The sequence below is a fragment of the Pelophylax lessonae genome, assembly GCF_965119305.1.
Source record: "Pelophylax lessonae genome assembly, chromosome: 7".
NCBI lineage: Eukaryota > Metazoa > Chordata > Amphibia > Anura > Ranidae > Pelophylax > Pelophylax lessonae.
The window spans coordinates 185,088,295-185,113,560 of record NC_138774.1 but is presented as its reverse complement, the minus strand read 5'-3'; the positions used below and the strand labels follow the sequence as shown (position 1 = coordinate 185,113,560).

General features: G+C 46.1%; 1 protein-coding gene across 1 annotated transcript in view; it reads left to right on the top strand.

Moving 5' to 3' along the window:
• DIPK1B (divergent protein kinase domain 1B) overlaps window positions 1–24,783 on the top strand; it is a 211,068-nt gene extending 186,285 nt beyond the window's left edge. The window contains exons 3-5 of the mRNA XM_082262985.1: window positions 13,893–14,000; window positions 19,177–19,353; window positions 23,739–24,783. Of these exons, the coding sequence (XP_082119111.1) occupies window positions 13,893–14,000; window positions 19,177–19,353; window positions 23,739–24,551 (1,098 nt within the window). The 3' untranslated portion in view covers window positions 24,552–24,783. The remainder of the gene's footprint in view (window positions 1–13,892; window positions 14,001–19,176; window positions 19,354–23,738) is intronic.
• Window positions 24,784–25,266: the final 483 nt, after the last annotated feature.

Sequence of the window (25,266 nt, the reverse complement as noted above, 5' to 3'; positions counted from 1 at the left end):
GACCTGTCAGGCGACCAGGTCGCCTGACAGGTCGCCCCAGTGTGAACGGGGTCTTAGAGGTGTGCAGGAACACCTAAAGCTCCTAGGTGAAAAGGAAGAGAGTCAGATAATATGGCAGGAAAATCCAATCACTGGAGTCTCCATGAAATATAAGAAACCAGCGGTAGTCTCCCCCACCAGACTCCGCCTATAACTAAAATGTCAATTTTTGTTAAACATACCCTTTAATTACAGTATGTGTCACCCTGGTTTAAAGATATAATTGAATCCCTGTTACACATTACTGAAGAGGCATTGTTACTATGTGAGCTCTATGTAGAGGGGAGAAAAAAACATACTAAATGTCAATACTAATATCACTATATCTATATAACTTAATTATTACTTCATGGATCTTTTCTCGTATTTTTTACATGATCGGTAGATCTACAGCAAGGTGGTCTGTCTGCAGCAACCCTGAACTGAAATTGTAATCAAGGGGACTGTAGGGGTGGCACTGATCATGAGATCTAAGCAGTTGCTGTGGGCCTTGACATGTTTAGATCTTTATAATTATTTTAGTGGAAAGTGCAACTTTGTACTAAATTGGAAACATAAAAGTGACCTTTGTATGCAACATTTTAACTATTTCACAATTTACATGCTGGTGTAGGTGGACTGCACATGAAGCAATACATTGTAGATGTCTCTATCATCATTTTTGGTTGCAGTGATGTCAGGTTCTGCGCTCGCAGTGTCTGTTCTATAGAAAATGTGGCTTTTGTTCTCAGTCTGAAGCCAGAATTGTCTGAAATTGGCGTGAAAAGGTCAGAAAACCCCCAACTAGCGCTATTAACATAACAAAGTCTGGTGATTATGCTCTGTGCTGATTCCCAGCGCCGGTCAAAGTGTCCATTGTCCCAAATGCTCCCACCCTGCAGGTAACATGTCAGGGTCACGTCAGGGTAGGAAAACCCTTGTAGAAGAATAATGTGCAGGTCTGAAAATTAGAATCTAGCCAAAATGGAACCTTTCCATTAGTGTAACGAGCCAAACCCTGCAGCATAATCAGTACACCATCACTGGCATCCGTGTCATTCCTACTGCCACCCCAGCCAGAGAACAGGGACTCAGCTATGCATAAAATGGAAGGAGTGCAGAGTACATCATTAGAGGAGAGTAAAGCTGGCTATACATGGGTCTGATTTTATATTTCATTCAACCAGTGAGTGAAATAAAAAAAACTGACCTACAGTAATTCCCCCATCCACACATTGGAGGTGGATGGGAGAATATTTCCTGCTGTGCTATTGTATCCCAATGGTGGGACCATTCACCCGCTGTCAGAATACACAGATCAGCGCTCAGCCTATTCCCTGCTGTGCTGATCTGGGGATAGGGTGGTTGAACAGGAGTCAATTGGTAGATTGAGTTCTGTTCAACCACAGTGGCTACACATGGATCAAAATTCAGCCGGTCCCTGGTGAACTGACCAAATTTCAATCCATGTATGGCCAGCTTTAGCTAGAGAAAGGACAGAGTCCTCCAGCAATGTAGAGTATTATAGGAGAGGAGAATTAGATATTGGAAGGAACAGAGTCCTTCAGCAGCGCAATGTATTTTAGGAGAGGAGAGTTAGGTATTGGAAGGAGCAGAGTCTTCCAGCAGTGCAGTATATTTCAGGAAAAGAGAGTTAGGTAGAATTAGAGTCAGCTCACACCACATGCAGTGCAGTGCCTATTTCTGCATTAGAAAAGCATGGAAAGTAAGCTATATGGGTTCCAATGGCATAGTTCAAACCAGCACAGTGCTTTCCAATAAAGCATCCGCAAGGGATATGGAGGACTTTTTTGTGGTATGAACTGAATGCTAGGCATGGTGGGTGGTGGACACTGTGGAAAAATGGGCACCAGTCACTTTTATGCTGAATAAAAGTGAGTTTATTTCTTACGACAACAAAAAATTCAGGGAGAGAGGGGTAGGGTACAGGACACCCTAAGTCAAATAAAGCAGCAGACTAGCACACTCCTTAGACACAAATAGAAAGGTAAAGAAAAAAAAGAGCCTTTAAGCTCTAACCAGCAATCTGTACTTTTGTAGCAACAGCTGTCTCCTATAGTGAATAAAAAAGAAGATGAGGCTGTCTTGATGGTTTACCAGGCTCTCCACAGTTTCCCGGTCTATGGCAAAAAGAAGTGACAACAAAATGCAGGAATTCGTTGGGTGGGGCTGTCTTGATGGTTTCCCAGGCTCTCCACAGTTTCCAGGTCAATGGCAGAGTAACTTTTGGTACTTTATCTCAGGCCTCTATCCTTTCCTTCATGCCTCCAGACAACTCTCTCTCTGGCAGAGCCTCAAGCAACATGGCTAGGCCTAAGGCTTCTGGCCTACCTAGAACAAGCAGTTCCTCACACATCCATACCAGACCAAAGTCTGGGTGGAGAACCCTGATCACTTGACCTACCCAAATATTTATATTCTTTCCCAGCATGCGCAGTGGCCATGAAACTCCTGCTGATTGGTTGAGAGAAGCATGTTTATTTTTAGCTCAGTTTCACTGCAGCTCATCATACTAATGCAAAAGGTAACAGCTACTGACAGAAGGGAGGAACTACAGCTATACAGAGCTTAGGAGAAAACCCAAATGATCACAAAGACTACATATCAACCAGGTTAACTACAAATTTACTGGAAGCCCCTGTTTAAGACAAGAGTGCTACAATAGTATTTCAGGACAGAAGTGTTAGGCTGGCCATAGATGGATAGAAATTCAAACAAATATTCTCAGAAAATTCAAATGTCGTTCAAAAGATTTTGTTTGCTTTTAACATTGTGATATTGAAATGAATGGACTTTTCCTAACGAAAACCACATACACTGTTAGAAATGTGTTCATTCGAGACAAATTTCTATATTGCTCCTTTGAATTTTCTTGTCCCTGCGGTCTAAAAATGAATGTCAGTTTGACCCCAAGAATGATTAGAAAAACAATTTATTAAAACTTTTACCCATCTATGGCCAGCTTTAGATAATGGAAGAAGCAGAGTCCTCCAGCAGTACAGAGTATTTTGGGAGAAGTGATTTAGATATAGGAAGGAGCAGAGTCCTCCAACAGTGGAGAGTATTTCAGGAGAAGAGATTTAAGCATGCCATACATTAAAAAATTAGCTTTCCTTCAACTACAGGTTGAAGGAAAGAAAACCACTCGATTCCCCCATTTACCTAATGAGTGTTGATGGGGAATCCTCCCTGCTGAGCTATTCTGACAGCGGTAGGTTTCCCAGCCATCAGAAAACATTGATCACTGCTGGCAGCTAAAGCCATTGACAGTGATCATGCAAGAAAAACCGAACAGGATGGATCCACTTCAGTACAGCCAGCCTGCCTGTAGATGGATAGAAATCTGCCCAATTCCTGAGGAACTGGCTGATTTTCAATCTGTCTATGGACTACCCCAGGGGCGTAACTACAGGGGTTGCAGGGGTTGCAATCGCTACCGGGCCCCATGCTCCAGGGGGCCCGGTAGCAAACCAGTGGGTGAACTTCTAGGATCTCAAAGGTCACACTTGCGACCGGGCCCTGGCATTTCACCACTGTGGGGAGGCCCCAAGATTGCAGGAAGGGGGCCCACTGCAGAACTTGTGAAAGGATCCTGATGCGGGACCATAATAAAAGGCCATGCAATGAGATTAAAGAGCCCCAGGATTAGTGGGAAGAGCCCCGGGCTTGAAGGGAAGGGCCCCGGCCAGGGGTCTGGGGGGCCCTTCATGGTTTCTTGCATCGGGGCCCTGAAGGTTCTAGTTACGCCTCTGGACTACCCTAAATAATATGTTCACTTTCAGAACATGTCACACGTTTCAGCTCCTGCAGATCTTCCCCCACTCCCTGTGACAAGAAGCAGGGGTTCCTTCCCCCCCGGCCCACTGTCACAATTTGAAAAGAGCACAGCCATGTTCCATGTCATTCATTTGCACTTTTCTGGGAATTAATGTTTACAAGTTCCGTCAGCCGTTGCAGCTAACGGCTTGTAGTGCTCAATGAGATACCAGGGCACTGGTGGAGCGCTCTGGTAGTCCATTGATTCTTCCTGCTCTCAGGTAACTGCCTGCCTGTAGGAGCTAAGCTGAGAGTCTGCAGGAGACTAAAATTGCACCCACGATCTGCTGATTACAGGTGCAATGCTCTGCAGGCTCCAGAAAAAAAATATTTATTTTTTTAACTTATCCTTTAGATAGTGGAAGCAGAAGAGTCCTTCAGCAGTGCGGAATATTTCAGTAAGCCTCGGTTTCCACTAGTGCGGCTACGAAGTCGTGCTACTTCTAGCACGACTTTGTAGCTAAAGTTAAACCGCGGCTTCAGTTAGACTTGTCCCTCATATATAGAGGGAAGTCGCGCTCAAAAGTAGTACACGATTTACTTTTGAGGTCGCGGCAACTGAAGCCGCGGCAGTGGAAACGGGCCCCATTGAAAACAATGGGTTTTGACTTGCTGTGCGACTTGACATGTGTCAAGTCGCACCGCAAGTCGCACTAGTGGAAACCGAGCCTAAAGGAGAGTTAAATGGCCTAGGAAGGTTAGTCCTCCAGCAGCACAGTGTAATTAGCACAATTTGGAAGAGGAGAGTTAGATATTTAGTTGCTTTACCTTACTCCACAAGCTCTTTGATAAATAATTAAATGCTCATTTAGAAATCTTACACTTGCTGAATTCTAGTTTCGGCTTATCCCACAGATCCCAATTCTCCATCTTCTGGATCTATGTCCTCCACCCCATCCTTCTCCCCTCCACATGCTGTCTCTCTTTTAGTATTGATATAGAGATATGTAGATATAATTTTCCCATTTCTCTCCCAAACGCCTTTCCATTGCTCTGATCTGTATTTCACTTCCCACATGTTGATACAAAGGATGTGTTGTGTCCGATAAACACCTCTCAAATATATCTGCTCATTTCCAAAAAACTTAAGCTGGGTACACACTATATAATAGGAAGAAAAATTCTGTATAAGGAACAATCATTTGATTTTCGTATAGTGTGTACACAACTTTCGACATCTGATTCAGACTTTCCAAATGAAAATTTCGGAAGGGACAAACTCCAAAATATTTCTCAAATGTGAACAGAACTAATGATTTTCATATATTGTGCACTGTCTTCGTACAAGAAAAATCTGATTTGGAAGACTGCGCATGATCAGAAACAAACAACAACAAAAAAGCCTTTGTCGTATGAGAATTTTCATACAATTAGTATCATCCTCAGTTTCAACTTGCTGTGAAACAACTAGGAAAATAGGACGATCATTTGCCTGATTTTGTGTGTACCCAGTGATGAGGAAAAGGGAAGCAGCCATTTTGTTTATCAAATATTTACCACTTATGATTATCGGACATGGATTTGTGATTAAGCAGATATATTGGATTTATGTTTTGTGAGAGGTCGTATTGTATGGCAGCTGTTGTGTTCAGGAGCCATTTGCAGCTCCAGCTGTTAAGATTGCTATCTTTGCTTTGAAGACCTGTTTAGCCAACAAGTTTTGGAAGTGACACATTTATGTTAAATGTCCATTTCGCATGTCAAAGAATGTCATCAAAGACTGAGATGTAACTTTAAAGAAATTAGATTGCTAGGTTCCACCCACTTTAGTGTATAAACGTGTATTAGAAACCCTAGCCGGATAGAGCAATGTTCATTAAGCCAACAGAATGTAATGTGATTGACTTGCTGTCACGTACCTGATCCGAAGCCGGAGTGTAGAGAGGGCTCCCCTTGCGGCTAGGTGCAGAGCACCCCTGAAAGTGGGACAGGGAGTGCTGTGCCCGAAGTAGCACGGGTTGCCGGTTGGGATGACCAGATGAAAGCAGGAAGCAACTTGTTGAGAAGTCCCAAGCAGGTCTGGAACACTTTGGCAAGCCAGGCAGTTACAAGGTGCAAACAGGAATAAACTGAGTGAATACTGGAGCAAAGTCAGGAGCCAAGCCGAGGTCAAGTATTGGAGAAGACAACAGGAATCCAAGAGCAAGCCAAGGGGTCAGGAGCCAGGAGAAGCAAAGTCAGACAGTCCGGGTCGGCAACGAGAAGTCAAGATCAGCAGGTTAACAAGGCACAGGGAACACGGGAGGCTGTTGATCATCCAGCAACTAGTTGTTGTGGCTGATGGCTTTAAATAGACCGTTTGGCGCCAAGCGCCATTACGCATGGCGTACGCGCGTGCGCATTGGTGCACGCACATTCCTGACTGCGTTTGCCCGTTGTTAGGAATGCTTCCTGAGCACACTGATGTGCTGTCATGATTCTGCAATCCAAAGGGTTAACCTAGAGCAGACTGATTGCAGTAATTGGCAAACAGGCTGCCTTATTTAAACAGCTCAGAAGCACTGTGTCTTCGCTGTCTTGTCTGCAGCTCTTCCTGTGTTCCTGAAGCCTGCTTCCTGTTACCTGTTTGATATCCGTTTGACCTTTGGCTTGTTCCTGACCTTGTTGACCTGCTGCCCGTCCTGACCCCCGGCTTGTTTGACCATTCTCTCGGATCTCCCTTGTCTGCTTATCTGCCTTCGGATCTTGACCGGTTTCTCCCTTGGTGGGGCGACCCTGAGGACTGCGACCTGGTATCCACACGCAGCAAAGTCCATCCTCACCACTAGAGGCCCTGGCGAAAACCGGTGGATACTTAGATTCCGCACCTCAGGTTAGCCTGTGTCACTTACCTTGGGGGGTCCCGTCTAAGCTCCGCCCTCCAGCACCAGTGGGGCCTTCCTCTGCCATCAGGCTACCACTTGTATCCCTAACAGTACAAGACAGCCATGACGGAGCCTGCAAGAGAAGCCTCACCGTTGGAAGAGATCTGCCAACACCTCGCAACCCTGTCTCAAGCTGTAAAGTCGCTTCAAAACGGCTACACACAGCTAGAGGAACGGTTGCGCTCTACGACACTTCAGGGGGGTCCTCCTGTATTATCTGCTTCCTCTCCTGCTGCAGCACCCTCTGGACCTGCTTCTGGCCCTACCGTAGTGATGCTGCCACCAGAACCTCGAGTTCCTGCTCCAGAAAAATATTCCGGGGATCGCGGTAAATTCCGCGCATTTCGCAACGCCTGCCAGCTGTATTTCTCCCTGCAACCTCAAACCTTTTCTTTGGAGACCACCAAGGTGGGGTTTGTTATCTCCCTGCTCCTAGGCGAACCCCAGTCCTGGGCTCATCGGCTCCTTGAAGAGGGCAGCCCCCATTTAAACTCCTTACGGTCATTTTTTGAGGCCATGGCACAGCTCTATGATGACCCGCAGCGATCCTCCACCGCAGAAACTGCGCTTCATGTTCTTCAGCAGGGTCGCAGGCCCGTAGAAGACTACGTCACTGACTTCCGCCGCCTCAGTTCCGATACGTCCTGGAACGAAGCAGCACTCCGGTATCAGTTCCGTCTCGGTTTGTCGGAAGGACTGAAGGACGAGCTGGCGCGGGTAGGTGTCCCCGACGCCTTGGAAGATTTGATTTCCCAGTCCATTCAAATCGACCGGCGGCTACGGGAACGCAGAGCAGAACGACCTCCGCAGCAGTTTAGACCAGCCTGGACGCTACCAGTTGCTCCTCCTGCATACTTTTCTTACGCTGAGCCAGCTCCTACCAACCCCGCTCCTGCTGGAGTCGCCTCAGATACGCCCGAACCTATACAACTTGGGATCATACGGCCTGCTTTGTCCCCGGAGGAGAGACGCCGTCGCCAGTTGGGTAACCTGTGCCTGTATTGCGGTGAAGCTGGCCACTATGTGCGCTCCTGCCCGGCAAAATATAATAAGTTCCTGCAGGCCTTACCATCCAGTTCTGTGGCAACTGTTACCAGTTCCTCCCACCTAGCCTTTCCTGTGTCATTACAGCTTCAGGAAGGACCCGTCCCAGTTACAGCAATCATTGACTCGGGTGCCTGCCGTTGTTTCATTGATCGCTCGTTCGCCCTGCAACATGGCGTACCTCTCCGGCTCAAGACCCAGGACCTCACCATCTTCCTGGCTGATGGCTCCCACATCAAATCCGGGCCCGTGACCCAAGAAACTTTTCCCCTTCCTATGGTCTCCTCCTCCGGCCATAAGGAACTGATTATCTTGGATGTTATCAAATCCCCCTTATTTCCCATTATCCTGGGATTACCGTGGTTGCAAGCACATAACCCACAAGTCAATTGGATCACAGGCACCATCCAGTTCCCATCTCTGTACTGCAAGAATTCCTGTCTACCCACTCCTCCTGAATTCCCCAAGACTCTGTTCTGTCTTGAATCTGAACCTGATGTATGTTCTGTGGTGCCCAAAGCATACCATGATTTCCTGGATGTATTCAGCAAACGGGGAGCAGAGACCTTGCCCCCCCACCGTCCATATGACTGCCCCATCAACTTGCTCCCAGGAGCCGAAATCCCGTTCGGCCGGATCTACCCACTTTCTGAACGTGAGCTGGACGTCTTAAAAAACTATGTAGACGAAAGTCTGAAGAAGGGGTTCATCCGTCCCTCTACCTCTCCAGCAGGGGCAGGTATCTTCTTCGTAGAGAAGAAGGATCACACTCTCCGACCATGCATTGATTATAGGGATTTAAATAAAGTTACTATTAAAAATCGTTATCCCCTTCCTCTAGTCCCCGAACTCTTTCAGAGACTCAGATCTGCCGTCTTGTTTACTAAGCTGGATCTTCGTGGGGCGTACAACTTGGTGCGCATCCGGGAGGGCGACGAATGGAAGACTGCTTTCCGCACTAGATTCGGACATTTCGAATACCTGGTAATGCCATTTGGCCTTTGTAATGCTCCTGCCACGTTCCAACACTTTGTGAACGACATCTTCAGGGATTGGTTGGATATCTTCGTCATCGTATACTTGGATGACATCCTAATCTTCTCAACATCCCTAGAGCAGCATCGCGAGCACGTTCGAAATGTCCTCGGTCGCCTTCGCCAGCATGGTCTCTACGCCAAGGCCGAGAAGTGCGTTTTTGAGCAGAACAGTATCCCGTTTCTGGGGTTAATAATTTCCACAGATGGAATAGAGATGGATCCTCAGAAGGTCTCTGCCATTCTGGACTGGCCACCTCCATCAGACAAAAAGGGAGTACAGCGCTTCGTTGGCTTCGCCAATTTTTATAGGAGGTTCATTAAGGGGTTCTCCAACATCATAGCCCCTATTACTCACCTTACTAAGAAGAATGTCCGCTTCCAGTGGACCCCAGAGGCTCAGTCCGCCTTCTCGGTTCTTAAAAAACATTTTACCTCTGCCCCTATCCTGAGTCACCCGGATCCTGCCTTACCCTATCTCCTGGAGGTAGACGCATCAGAAGTTGCGGTCGGGGCAGTCATCTCCCAAAGACAGGGAACTAAAGACTTAACTCACCCAATAGCCTTCTTTTCCCGGAAACTCTCTCCTGCGGAGAAAAATTATGATGTCGGGGACCGGGAACTCCTGGCTATCAAAGCCGCTCTCGAAGAGTGGAGATATCTACTGGAAGGAGCATCACACCCGATTCTTATATTTACCGATCATAAGAACCTTGAATACTTAAGATCTGCAAAACGACTTAGACCCCGCCAGGCCCGATGGGCACTCTTCTTCTCCAGATTCTCGTTCCATATTACCTATCGGCCCGGGTCGAAAAATGTCAAACCGGATGCCCTGTCCCGGATGTTTGATAATCCTAAAGAAGATTTGGTACCTGACACTATCCTCTCAGAGAAAAACTTCCTGCTCCTGCTCACTAGCCTGAAATCCCATCTTGAGCAAGCCTCTGCCAACATTTCCGGTCCTCCTGGGATACCCCTGTCACGCAAGGATGGTTTGTTGTGGACAAAATCTTTGTCCCAGAGGGAGTCAGAGTTTCGGTTCTAGCTGCCTGCCATGACCACCCTCTGGCTGGCCATTTTGGCGTTCATAGGACCCTTGACCTCATGCAACGCACCTTCTGGTGGCCTGAAATGGAAAAAGACTGCAGAAGTTATGTGTCTTCCTGTGTTTCTTGCTCCAGGAGTAAAACCACCAGAAGTAAGGCGTGGGGTCTCCTCAGACCACTCCCCATCCCTGACCGGCCCTGGCAAACTATCGCCATGGACTTTATCGTGGAACTTCCACCTTCGGCCGGGTGCTCCACCATTTTTGTTGTTGTAGACCGGCTTACTAAGATGGCCCACTTTCTACCCCTCAAAGGTACCCCCTCTGCGAAAGAAACTGCAGAAGTCTTTATTAGGGAGATCGTGCGACTCCACGGGGTACCCAAGAACATTATCTCGGACAGAGGGGTACAGTTCACGTCACGCTTTTGGAGGGCCTTGTGTAAGCTACTAAAAATTGAATTATCTATGTCTTCAGCTTACCACCCGCAGACGAACGGGCAAACAGAGAGAACGAACCAGACCCTGGAACAATATCTCCGGTGCTTTACCACCTTCGTCCAGGACGACTGGGTAGCATTACTACCATTTGCGGAATTTGCCTTTAATAATTCACGACATTCTGTCACCGGCCAATCTCCCTTCTTTGCCAATTATGGGTTTCATCCTTCCTTTCTGCCCGACTTCCCATCTGATTCCGGAGTGCCCGCAGTTCAGGTCACCATTGGCTTCTTCACGAGTAACAACAAACTTCTGCAGGACACCTTGGCCAAGGCTCAGATAGCATCCAAAAGAATCTTTGATGGGAAAAAGAGGGGAGAACTGATTCTCCAACCAGGTGACCAGGTCTTTTTATCCACAGCTAACCTCCGCTTGGCATGCCCATCCAAGAAGTTGGCTCCCAGGTTTATCGGCCCATTCCCTGTTAAAAGAAGACTCAATGCTGTGTCCTATGAGTTATCCTTACCTGATACCCTACGGATCCATCCTGTGTTCCATGTCACTCTTTTAAAACCCGTAGTTCCCGACGCCTTCCCCGGCAGAAGCCCTGGACCTCCGGAACCAGTGATGGTGGATGGCGACATGGAGTACGAAGTTGAGGCTGTACTTGATTGCCGGAAAAGAGGTAACCAGCTTCAGTTCCTTATTAAATGGAAGGGTTATGGGCCGGAAGAGAATTCATGGGAACCCGAGAGTAACATTCATGCCGGAGACCTGATCCAGGCGTTTTTTTCTTGCCCATCCTCAGAAAAGCAGTTTGTTGGGCACCCGGAGGTTGCCTTTAAGAAGGGGGGCAATGTTAGGAATGCTTCCTGAGCACACTGATGTGCTGTCATGATTCTGCAATCCAAAGGGTTAACCTAGAGCAGACTGATTGCAGTAATTGGCAAACAGGCTGCCTTATTTAAACAGCTCAGAAGCACTGTGTCTTCGCTGTCTTGTCTGCAGCTCTTCCTGTGTTCCTGAAGCCTGCTTCCTGTTACCTGTTTGATATCCGTTTGACCTTTGGCTTGTTCCTGACCTTGTTGACCTGCTGCCCGTCCTGACCCCCGGCTTGTTTGACCATTCTCTCGGATCTCCCTTGTCTGCTTATCTGCCTTCGGATCTTGACCGGTTTCTCCCTTGGTGGGGCGACCCTGAGGACTGCGACCTGGTATCCACACGCAGCAAAGTCCATCCTCACCACTAGAGGCCCTGGCGAAAACCGGTGGATACTTAGATTCCGCACCTCAGGTTAGCCTGTGTCACTTACCTTGGGGGGTCCCGTCTAAGCTCCGCCCTCCAGCACCAGTGGGGCCTTCCTCTGCCATCAGGCTACCACTTGTATCCCTAACACCCGTGTTTGGGCGCGCATGCGCATTCGCGCCAATTCGCTGATTCGCCAGGATATTGGTAGTTCCCTGACACTTGCTCTCCAAAAATGGCTTCCTATCTACATGTTTGTCTAAATAAATATAATTTTCAATCTGGCTTCAACAGTCAAAATGTTACTGAAACCCGTGAGTTTTGGGATTACCCTTACACCAGCTTTGGAGCTGGGCAATGGTGGCTTAGTGGTTACTCATGTCTGCCTTGTAGAAAATGGGCTCATTGGTTTAAATCTGCGTGGAATTAGCATGTTCCCCATGTGCTTTTGTGGGTTTCCCTTTACACTCTGCCATGTGGCAAATGCAGCTCTAGTATGTTTTCCAGAATTGAGCCACAAAAAAATATATAGTGTAAAGTATGATTTTTGTGATATTTCTTATCTTGAGAGTTTTTTTTGTGTTTTTAAAAGGACATGGATTTTTGCATATAAAGTGTTCATGGACTTTTATAATGGAAATGATAGCGGGGTGCAGCAAGTGCGAGGGTTTGTCTTAAACTCTTGACTCTGAAAGTCACCCATCTCTGACCGGTGTGACATGGAGCACCTCTCGGGAGGCCTGACCTGGCAATGTGATTAAAAGGGAGTGCGTTGCATAGCTTGCGTTTCAAAGACAGCAGCTTCTGTCTTGTTGTGAGTCGGCCGCCACTCTGTTTTAATTAAGGTAGTTCTCTGCCTGTCAGATGGAGGTTACTGGTAAAGACGGACTGATAACACGGTATTGACCTGGCGTCTGCTGGGACTCATCTATTTACTGGAGTCTGTTAGAAGCTTTCAGCGGGAAATTGGCAGAGAGGCGGGAGGAGGACAGAGAGGGGTTTGGAGACAACGGAAAAAACGCATTTTCATTCATCCTCATTCCACACCGCTGAGCGATTTAACTGCTTGTTGGCGTTCACCTCATTTGCAGCAGCCTGGGATAGAAGGTGACGCGGATGGGGTCATCTCCAGAAAAAGGGTTAAATTGCTCAGCGGTGTAATAATAACATCTTCCATGTAAATTAGCCTTAAACAGGCAGTTGTATTCTCACTTCTGTCAGCTGAATATTTCCCCTTTATCATCTACACATTGGATGGTAATTGGCCTTTCGACATCTCGACCTGTGGGAAAATCCACAGGTCAATTAAAATTGACTCACATTTTAATACGAGTTGGGGAACTTGGCAGGGAGATCTTGCTGTTGGAGCATCCAAGACATATAAGAAGCCAGGGGCTGACTTAGTTCATCACCCTCTGCATATAATTAAAATATCACTTTTGAGTGGACTGGTCCTTTAGTTTCATAGGGATTTGAACAGTCTCTGGACCAATGAAAAAAAGCCTTTATAGATATACAGTATTAAGAAAGTGATCTTGGTGGAAATAATCAAATCAATTTTTCAACACCTTGTATCTGTGGGTGTTTTAATAATAATGATACACATGAAGGCATTTGATATTTGGGAGTGTACCATTATGCTCATATTTGGTTATCAGAATGAGTTGGTTTATCCAGACCAGGGTTCTCCAAACTTTCTGAACAAAGGGTCAATTTACTGTCCTTCAGACTTTAGAGGGGAAGGACTGTGGCCACTGGGAGTGCAAAATGCCCCAGCATCAGTGAGAGTAAACAATCCCACATCATTGTAAGGAATAATGCCACATTATTGGTGTAATTGGGAGGGATTGTGCCCCATCGTTGGTGTAATTGGGCCCCGTTGTTGGTTTCGCTGGGAGGAACTGTGCCCCATCGTTTATATCATTGGTAGAAATTTTGCCCCATGGTTTGTGTTGTTGAGAGGTAATGCACCCTTTCATTGGTTTCAGTAAAAAAAATAGGGCCCCAAGAGTCAGATAAAAGCAAGCAAAGGGCCACATCCGGACCCCAGGCCGCTGTTTGGAGACCACTAGTTCACACTGTCCGGATATTTTAATGAAACCAAATCTATTCTGTATCCAGCCTTAATGAATTATTATTTGGGATGTGCAGGCAGAGTGGTGACCAGATGCATTCTTAGGCTATTGAAAACATCATTGCTAAAACCACTTATTTGCCACTGCTGGTTTTTCAGCAACATAAAGGGTACACATAATTTCTGCTGAAATAAGTCTAAAGTAAAAATGACTGAGGTTTTCGCTGTGATCTGTGGAGTCAATTTTTCCATTGTCTGATGTTTGACTTTGTGTTCCTCTCTCTGCAGTGTGACCAGTACAAGAAAGGCATCATCTCTGGCTCCTCCTGCAAGGATCTGTGTGATGACCACACGCTGGTGTTTCATCAGTGCCTGTCCTCCTCACCTACACATCAGGTACTGTATATAAGCCATGGCCACGTCCCAGGGCAGCCACTGCTCTTTAAGCAGTTTACTAGGAAAGAGGAACAAACTGAAACTCATAAGAAGTGTCACAGATGCTCAGAAATCTGCCTCTCTGTAATGCAACCAATAGTTCAACTTTGGACAGATTATGTACTTGTCAGGAGAGTGTGCATAGATCTGTCACAGAATTGTCTCTGATTTCACTCCAACCTGAAAGAAGTCTTATTTACCTCCACTTGCCTTATCACTGATATGACAGTATTTCTTTATCAATTTGTCACAGCAATAGGAACAGAGTATAAGTGTCACAAATAATAGCTACATGAACTTGTCACACATGGCGGTATTAACAATGAAAATGTCTCAGGTGTTTCAGGAATTTGGTGCAAGGCTTCCAACTACATCCACAGCACCAGTGATGTGTTGTAAATGCGTTATTGAAGGACCCCCAAGGTGCCTTCTGCCTCATCTCTGTTCCAAATATTCTGATATTGAGAAAGATGGCTGCCTACCCTCTGAGCCTGCAATCCTAAAGGGAAATTAGTGGGTCATTTTAGTGAATTGGAGTTATTGGTGTGGCTTGTCTATCACTGCAGACATCTAGAGCATTTGTTTTCTACTGACACTTAGATAAGAGTAACCACAGTCATTTAGCAGCATAAAACAGCCCATAGACGGAGCAGTTTTTTCTAACATAAAACTGACTCCATTCTCCCATCCACACATTTGACATGGGTGGCAATCCTTCCCGCTGAGCTATTGTATTCTGATAGTGGGGAGACTTTCCTGCTGTCAGAATATACTGATCAGCGCTGTAGGCTATAGTCGGCAGCAATGATTGAGTGGCAAAAATTCAATAGGTGGTTATACAGAAGTAAATCTGTAGATTGACTTCTGTAGTATCTGTACATCCTCCCTGCCCATAAATGGATGCAAATTCAGTCCATATATGGCCAGCTTTAGGCCTCATGCACACTGGGGATTTGTTCAGCTCCTCTGGTATAGGCTACGTATTGCACAGGCATTTTTACACATTTGCATGTATGCATGTAAATGCATTCTATTGGCCAATATTAATTTATTCTGGCCATTGGAATTCTGTCCATTAGAATGCATTAATTTACCTAAGAGTACCTAGTGAGTGAAATGACACAGAGATTAAACAAATCTTCCTACATCCTTTGTGCCTGTTTATCTGCAGCCCTCTTTTTTCTACATCCGTTCAAAGTCCAAAATTTAAAAAGCTTGCCTCAGCTGTCTGAGAAAAAGAGGCGTAGAGCTGAAATTACAGACGGCAGAGCTCAGAAAGGAAAGCTCTGAGAGCTATTGGAGGTAAGGGGCACCCCCTGCCCCCGATTCATGCAGCACGCAGGAACAAAGCTGAGGTTGGCAATTAGCTGGAGTTCCCTCTCCTGTCACCATTTTTCATGCAGCACGCAGGAACAAAGCTGAGGTTGGCAATTAGCTGGAGTTCCCTCTCCTGTCACCATTTTTCTCTGGGTGTCAGGAAAACTTGTTAGAAGTGATTCATACTGATAGCAGAGGAATGAAGCAGGAGACAGAAATGAAGCGTAGTGCTCTTAATTGAGACAGGTACACACCATAGAATGATATGTTTTGTTCATATTTCATGTGTAGCTCTACCCCCGCAGGGACTGCTGGTAACTGGTTCCCCTATTCCTGCACAGCCAGGCAACAAGCATTTTTCACTTTCATCAGGACACAAAAAACAATGTCTGAGTTTGATTTTGTTGTTTTATTAGGGATAATAAGTTGGATGGGGTAAAGGGGTTATGGAATGCCCAGCTTGAACTAAACAATAAATGGGGACAAGTTCCTTCCTATGTACACAATCCTGAACTGTTCTCCTTCCTGGATACTAGCAGTCCTTAATGATCCAAAAACAAAGCAAAGATCCCTTGAAGACTAGGAGCTCTCACTCAGCCCCTCTTTTAGAACATAGCACAGTGTGTTGTAAACAGCTTACAGGAGTATCTCCTCTCCTTTGTAGAACTGCTCCCAGCTCTACTGCCGGCAGGAACTAGCCCTCCTGGCTGCTTGTCCACCAGCCCACCTGGCTACTCTGAAGATCTCTTGGGCAAGGGATAAGGAGGCTAAACCACAGCGCTGTCCTCCTGAAAGCTTGCTACATGTGTCAGTCTCTCCCCTTGTGAATCCCTGGGTGCGCTGATGTACTCACTATGTCCTCTTTGCTCCATGCTGCTCCTTAGGTAAAATTCCTCTTTAAACTGAGACACTGATAGGAACTTCCCAAGCCAGGAGGCAAACCCCTCCCACACCAACAGGGTCCCTCCTAGGCCACCAACAGCCTCCATATCACTCCAACGTCCATCTGACTCTTATGCTGGCATGCCTCCATGATATTTAAAGGCTGACTCAGCTTCCCTCCCAGGACATTCTGCCTGGGCATTGGCCAAGTTCCCTCTTATATATGCAGATCAGACCCTCCTGGCCTCCGCCCACTAACTTCTAGAAGTTTCTCCAAACTTCTAGATCCAGGAGGAGGTACCAGAGACCTGCCTCTCTGGAGCCATCCAGCCTAACCTGCAGTAACCCTGACTCATTTTCTGACTCACAAACTTACCATGAGTCATGAACTTAAATTTGCCTGTGTTCTGTTGAATAGTGCAGATCATCAGATAATGACTCCAACGTTAGAGGCTTTATCCGACGATCAGCAAAAGCAGTAATGGACAGAACACTGGCACACTAACACTGGCCGGTGTGTGCTCTCCTCATTGAGTCACTTGCCCAGCCTCCCTCACCCCTCCCAGGGGTGGCACATGACTGGCAGCCCCAGACTAATCCTCCTCTAAAAGGATAAGCCCGAAGCCAGAGTGTGACCATGCGGGGTACATGAGAGAAAGGCTGTGGGAGGAGCCGAAATGCAGGATATATCAGACTGCCTCCGGTTTTCAGTCGATTACTGCTTTTGCTGCGCAGAATTGACGTCATGCCAGCTGATTGCCAGAGTGACGTTAGTACTGCGCATGCGCAGATTGTCGGAGGCATTATCTGCACTATTCGACAGGACACCTGCACTAAGACTAATAGCACACTAGAGGGTGCTACACATGTCTGAGGTCTACAACCACTTTAGGCAAGGCAACCGCCTAGGTCCAGACGGTTATACTGCTCTATATTACAAAAAATCTGCAAAGCTAATAGCTCCTCAATTCAAAGCATTATGTAATACGGTCAGGGCCGGTGCTAGACTGTTTTACTCCCTAGGCAAGATCAGCTACTTGCGCCCCCCCCCCCAAAAAAAAATTATAAAAAGGGACGGGGTTAAAAACTGCTCTATGTCATATCCAGTGACCCTGAACTGATGGTTCATCCATGTAATGCTGTCATACCCAGTGATCCCAATGTTCCTCTATGTCACATCAGGGATCCCTGATGTTCCTCCATGTCATACCCGGAGACCTTGATGTTTTTCCATGTCACACCTGGGGACCCTGATGTTCCTCCATGTAACACCTGGGGACCCTGATGATCCTCCATGTCACACCGGGGGACCTCAATCTCAATAGCACACCCAGGGATCCAAATTCATCATGGCACACCTGGTGACCCCAAACCCCTGTTACACTTGTCACCCCTCTCCCCCATGTCACACCTGGTGACTCCGATTCCCCATGGCAATCCTGGTGACCGCAATTCTCTTCCACACCAGGGATACTCCATGTCACACCCAGGGACCCTGATTCCCTGTTCTGGGGACACTTACTGGGCAGTATGAAGAGAGTGGCCTGCACTCTGCCCTCCTTCACCATGATCCTGCTTATTCCTTCTCCCAGGACGCTCCTCTCCTGGACCACAGTGCTCACCACAGCTCCAACCGGCTCCTGGTGGAGGGAGAAGCAGCAGTCAGAGTTCCGCACCTCCTTCATCACCAACATCCTCAGACCATTCCGTTGCCTCATCGCTTCTGCTCCAGTAAAGGTGCCGCCCTCCAGTGCCGAGCTCCGGCTCAGGTTCAGCTCTCCTCCACTCCATGCTTAATACAGACCTAGGGAAATGAACGGCTGCCCACCAACTCAAAATAGAGAGTCACTTCCCGCCCAGGGATTAGGCCGCTCAGCTCCAGACAAAGAGGATCATTATGCAGCTAGCACTCCAGTGGGCTCCTTTCCTGTCCCTTGGGGCTCCCCCAACAATGGTGGAAAGCCAGGGCCTGGTAGTTCTGCCACTGCCCCAGACACCTGGCATCTTCCTCTGTCCCTTCTTCCTCCCCCACTGCCGCCCCTTTCCTCAGCTCACAAGGATCATTAATGACGGAGAGTGAGTGCTGACTCGTGGCTGCGCCCCTAGGTGGCAATGCGCCCTAGGCAGCTGCCTAGTTTGCCTAGTGGAAGCACCAGCCCTGAATACGGTCAAGCAGGGAGCTATACAAATGTATAATAATAGTGTGTGAATTTGTTGAGAGCATTCGATTGTAAGCTCCTCTGGTGCAGAGACTTATGTGATTTCTAGACTGTTCCCTGTGCAGCACTGTGGAATATACCCAGCATGTAAAAATAAAACAAAAAATGGTTAATAAAGTAGCAGAGTGGGAAAAACAGACAATTTCTGTCCTTTAAAGTTTGTGAAGCATGCAATTTTTAATATTTGCCTTCCATGCAAGACCATAAAAGTTATATACATATGATTTAGAAAGCTCCAAGATATTGCCTGGCTTTCAGCCTGTGAAAGGTTTATCAGTGCGTCTCCTCGATTGTTGTCTCCCGGCTATATTAGGGGATTTACGGACAGGCAGTGTCTAGTCATTTCTTGGTGAGGGTCACATTTAAGCATTGCTGAAGTGTCAGAAATTGTTATTGGTTTCCAAATGTGTATAAATATTTTATAAAGAAAATCATGTTTTTAAATCAGGGAAAATATTTAATCATATTTATAACATACCATAAAATGCAAACTATTATTCTGGATGTAGAACGTCGTCTCTCCAGGCGTTCTGGTAATTCTCCTGGGAATACAGAGCACAAGCTGAGAAACTAGAAGATAAAAAAGACAGATTGCCTTCCATTCATCCTTTAATTAAACACAATAACCAAATGTTTAGGGGGGAATGAAATTGTCTTGATTTACAGGTAACGGACATTTGCATGTACCATGATAACCTATACAATCTGTCTACTTGTAGGTCTACCGAGGGCTGTGGAGGGACCGAGAAGTTATCATTAAGTGTGGAGTCGAGGAAAATTTAAAAGCAGAGAGCAATCCAGATGCATCTCCTCGCAGGGAGCTGGTCCTGTTTGATAAACCCACCAGAGGAACCTCCATGGATGAGTTCAAGGAGATGCTGCTCAACTTCTTAAAAGTGAGTATGATCTCATTTTTTGGGGCAACAGAAAACCATAGTCATAGTACATGACTATGGTGGGGGCATTAGAATGTAAGCTCCTTTGGCACAGACTGATAAAGCTGATACAGTGTGCTTTGTACAGCACTGTAGATGATAACAGTATATAAATGTATAATAATAATAGTGCGCGACTGTGGTGGGACATTAGAGTGTAACCTTTTGTGGTACTGAGACTGATCTGAATGGGTCAGTGTACAGCACTGCAGAGTATGTCAGCACTATATAAATTAATAAATAAATCATTTTTTTTCTGAATTCCTCTTTTAATCATCTCAATAAATTAAATTGGATTGCCCGGCACGGTATGGTTGGTTGCATTTTCTGTAAAAGACTGTGCAAAGTGTTGTCCATTATAGTTAAAGCTGGACATATATGGTTTCGTTTTTTTCATTTAAAAAAAAAACTGATCCGGTTCCCCCATCCACGCACTCAAGGTGGATGGGGAAATCCTCCCTGCTGTGTCATTGTATTCTGACAGCGGGACTCCTCCACTGTCAGTATACACTAATCAGCACTGCATGGCTGCATGCGGTGATCGAAGCAAAATTTTTCAACAAGCCGATTCATGAGAAGTCAACCGACACATCGACTTCTCATGAATGCGAACGACCATACATGGGTGAATCGGCTGAATATCAATCCCTGTATGGTCAACTTTAGTGCAACTCTAGTATACAGGTGGTCCCCGGTTACAAACATCTGACTTATGTAGCACCCTCCTATGTATGTGCTAGCGAGAAAGTATAGTTTTGGCTCTGTCTGCTTACCAGAGGGGCTGCAGGTAAATCTATATTGCTCTCTGCCTATTAGAGAGCAGGATCTGTTAGTGAGGTGTGCTCAGTGTGCTCAGTATGCGATTCATTCAGTCTAGGGAGTGCTTCACACTGGTCCAATAGGGAGGCATGTTGGGCAGTGGGAGGAAACCTGACAAATGGATGCATAGGCTTTGATACAGTCCTGGTGATTGGCAGGGGACAGGTTGCCTCAGTGCATTCTGGGATACTGTAAAAAAGCCAGGAGCACCTGTGCTGTGAGGTCTTTGGCTGGGGGGTGGCTGCCTCCTCCTCTGTAGCAGTGACATGCAGTCACAGGAGGTCATCCTGAGGGACTGAGGAAAGGATGAGAGGAGCTGAACCCAGAGGTCCAGGAGAGCTGACTGAAGGGGAGACACTGGAGACCCTGGGACCACAGTATCTTGAGTACGGGGAATCGTGTCAAGGGGCCTGACCTGAGGGGGGCCACCCCAAGTGTAGGATAGTCAGTGGATGGGTGTCAAGTGAAGAGAAAGAGGATGCTAGTGAGAGTGCCCTGAAGATAATTGCTAAGTTCACTAAGTCATCTTATCGGGAGGAAAGAGACTTAATCTAAAATCACCCATAGTGGTAGGGTGAATTAACAGCCTGGCTGTACCTGAAGATAGGAGTCCTCAACCACTTGTGCATAGTTAATTTGCAGTATCCCACTATTTCCTTCTCCTATCCTTATTTATAATAAACACAAAACAACCAAAATACCCCTGGACTGATCATTGGAGCAAGCCAAGGAAGGAGAATGTAAGGATTTGAAACCGTCATTTTTGTATGCTGGTAACTCAGGGGGACCCGAAAGTGTAAAACCTGGCAGTCCTTATGGGGGCAGTGCTATACTTACAAATGCAGGGAGACAACAGGAAGTGATAGAAAATCTTCCCCTAGGAAGGGAATTTCACTCCTGGAAGAGTTATCATGGAAAAAAGGTGTCTCCACTAAAGCTTTATCTCCAATCCTTGTTTCCACAACACCCCAAATTTTTCAAAATCAAATTGTCACAGGGACAGAAAGTGAGGTGAAATCTTATTAACAGGGGCCCGGACAGCAAAATAATTGTTACAGAGGTGTTAACTCTTTCCTATGCTATCCAAAAAACATATAAATTATTGTTTTGGCTAAAGCTACACTTAAAAAAATATACCTGTTCTGACTTACATGCAAATTCAACCAAAGAACAAACCTACAGACCCTATATTGTTTGTAACCTGGGGACTGCCTGTAGTTAGAACTTTCTATAAGGATTTTCAATGTGGACAGTGCAGGTACTACATTGCCACCTAGTGGCGAATCTTGGTAACTGCTGTTCCAATATCAATATTCAGGACACAATTGGGTTCATTTACTAAAGGCAAATAGACTGTGCACTTTGCAAAGTGCACTTGCCCTCTGCTAGTGCAGTTGCTTCAGAGCTTAGTAAATGAGGTGAAGCTTCACTTTGCAAAAAGTACCCAATCACATGCAAGGAAAATAAAAAAAAAACATCATTTTTTTCTTGTCTATGATTGGATGATGTAAGTCAGAAGAGCTTCTGCTCCTTTACTAAGCTTTGGAGCACTTTGCAAAGTGCACAGGCTTTTTCCCTTAAGCAAATCAACCCCTGTGGCATTGTTGGAATAGAGGCTGTTCACCCAGTAAAGTGAACATTTACGTTGGAAAAGGAACTTTAATGAATAGGGCAAAGCTGTGTTCATTTTGCACTTCCAATCATATGATAGCAAAAATCTATTTTTTTAAATTACCTTAACATATAAATGGTTACTGAAAGTGAACACAGCTTCCTCTTACTTACTTGCTACCATTCATTTTGCAAAGTGTACATTTATATTACTGGGTAAACATCCCCTACTCTTTTAGTAAAACAAACCCACTTTATTATTTGCCTGTAAAAAGTGTGACACATTGGGGCTGTTTACCTTAAAACGTAGAGGCTGTTCAAAAGTGAATGAAAGCTGAGTTCACTTCAGTCCACCAATCGTGCATGCACAGTGGGCTCCCGGCTGTGAGGCCGCAAACTGTTACAGCCGGGTGCCCATAGTGAAGATGCCGGCACTGCCGAGGGAGGACGGAGGATGAAGACGGCTGGGTTGACTGCACTGCTGGATCATGGGACAAGTGAGTGGGTGTTTTTTTCAAAGTCAGCAGCTACAGTTTTAGTAGCCGCTGATTTTTTTTTTTTTCTGACTGGTGGCTGTAGCTCCGCTTTTATAGGTGAATTTCAGAGAAAGGAAAAAAATGCTTCCTTGCCGTGGGGCTGCCCCTACATTGCAAGGGTTAAATGCTCATTTAGGCCTAGTGGACCACTAAAAGCATGGTTATTAACCTGATTCCAGATTCCTACAAGCTCCCTCCAGGCTGTAAATGCACCGGTGGCTATAGGTACGCTGACGTCCTCAAGTTCAATGCATAACCCATAGCCCTGCACTGGATGTGAGGATGCCGAGGGACAGTACACCGCTGGAACCTAGGGTAGTACAGGAAAGCACCATCTGCCAGGGGAGTGGAGGACAAGGTAAGTGACATTTTTTTTTGTAGCCCTAACATTTCTAGTGCAGGGGCAACCTCACTGCATGGATACATTATACCTTTCCCTGTAGATGGGCTTTAAAGGGCAGCTCACCTATTGCTGGCAGTGGTGTGTTCCAGACTGGACAGGATGTGGATGATGGATGATGCTTGATAGCAAGCTGTGGAATGGGGGACCCTCTCAGGACAGACCAGGAGAAAAGCACAAGCAGCTACAAAGAAGTTAGATTTCCTTGGTATAGACATGTGGCTTCCCTCACTATGGAGAGGAGCCAGATAAATGCAGAATAACCAAACAAACTGGGCAGAAGATAATTGCACAGCTGGCTGAGCTTTACAGGCCACTTCATCACCCAGGGTGCCCATCACCACGGTCTATGGCTGTCATTCAGTTTCTAGTTCCAGGTTGGTGACATCAGAAAAGGTGGAGCTGAATATGTTCCTAAATACTGTCATGGTGCCAACTTGTAGAGAATGCACTAGCTTTAAAGTAGAACTATAGGCAATTTTTTTGTTCATTTTGGCTAGAGTAAGGAAAGGTTAAAATCCCCTGTTGCTTTATTTTTTACCGTCTGTGCCCTACTAGGAAGATTTTCCTTCACATCCTGTCCCATAGCCAAACAGGAAGTGAGAGGAAATCCCTGCAAAATAAGGGAATCCCTTGGGGACCCCCCGATCACCAGAACTAGTGTCCTCATTGGAAGATCTCCCCTCTATTACTTTTCTGGGGACAATCCAAAATTTGGGATTTTCTTTAACTTTATCTTTCAATAATAATGATAAGCAGGACAAAAGGAGAGGGTGAATCTCTCCAATAAAGACTGACAGGGGTTCTAATCCCTCTCCACTCTATCCAAAACTAAAGAAAAAATGTTGCCTTTAGTTATACTTTGAAATATTTGTTGCCTTGTAAATATATGTAACACCAGCAAGCATATTTTATTTAGCAGGAAAAGTACATGCTAGCATATAAAATGTATTGCTTTTGTCTTTTTATCCTTCATACAGGCAAAGCTGGGAGATCAGACATCCTTGATGGTTTTGGTCAGACGTATATTAGCCATGGCAGATGTCAATGGAGACGGGAAAGTTTCTCTGGCAGAAGCCAAATCCATCTGGGCGTTGCTGCAGCTAAACGAGTTCCTTCTCATGTTATCGCTACATGAGAAGGAACATACATCACAGCTGCTGGGGTACTGTGGAGACCTCTACATCACTGAGAAGATCCCCCATGATTCCCTATATGGCACTCAGATCCCCACATTCCTGCAGACCCTCTTGCCCTCCCCCATCCACACTGTGATCCACCAGTGGTTTGCTCCTGCCTGGCCCAGAAGGGCCAAGATCGCTATTGGCATGCTGGAATTTGTGGAGGAGATTTTTCACGGGACTTACGGCAGCTTCTTCGTCTGCGAAACAAGCTTCAAAAGCATTGGCTACAACGATAAGTATGACTTCAAGGTGGTGGACCTGCGCAAGGTGGCCACTGAGATGACAATCAAAGGCTTCCTCAAAGGCCGGCACTGTGAACAGAACTCTGACTGCACATACGGGAGCGACTGCACGGCGGCCTGCGACAAGCTGATGAAGCAGTGTAAAAATGACGTCATTCAGCCAAACCTGGCCAAAGCCTGCAAACTGATGCAGGACTACCTGCTTTATGGCTCGCCGTCAGACTTGAAAGAGGAGCTGCAGAAGCAGCTGAGGACTTGTATGACCCTCAGCGGCCTAGCCAGCCAGATGGAAGTCCACCATTCACTCATACTCAATAACCTGAAGACGCTGCTCTGGAAAAAGATCTCAAACACCAAATATTCATAGCAGGGTAATAGAGGACTTTGCTTTTTTTATGCTCCAGATTCGCATCTCACCAGCGCAGCTTCCATCCTGCACAGACAGTGGGAACGTGCTGTGACCGTGCGTAAAAGGTCTGAGCTGCCACTAATCATTTTTGTCAGGCTCATACATGTCTCCAGAGAGCCTGTGACTGCTGAATGTCACTGCTGAATCCAACAAACTATTAACATGTAAATAAAAGGCTTTTATGTGACGCGAGTACTTTGTCCTGATCGCTCACTCTACATTTACCAGCTAAACTCAAGTCAGGCAGATAAATACACAGTTCAGACACGTAAATGTGACCTTTACCTACCAAAAGATATGCAATTTTTTTTAGTCTTGTAATTCAGGCAGCCCAGCTAGACAGCCCAGCCTGGTCCTAGACCTCCACTGGAAGTAAGCAGTACAGCTTGGTCCAGGACACACCCTAAGCCTGCTGATTGGACAGTGGAGAAGCAGCGGCATATTAATGACATCATCCCTGTGCTCTCCCATCCTGTAAGCATGTTCATAATGTTCAAGTAAGAGGCTTATGCAGAGCAATGAAGCCCCAGAGCAGAGCAATAGATCCCCAGTTGACTAAGCTTCGCTCTCCTATTCAGAGCCCCTGCTGTGCAGAAAAGTGCACAAAGGTAATATAAAGACAAATACACTCTACAACCAGTATTTTCTTTTTAATGAATACATAGCTGGATCT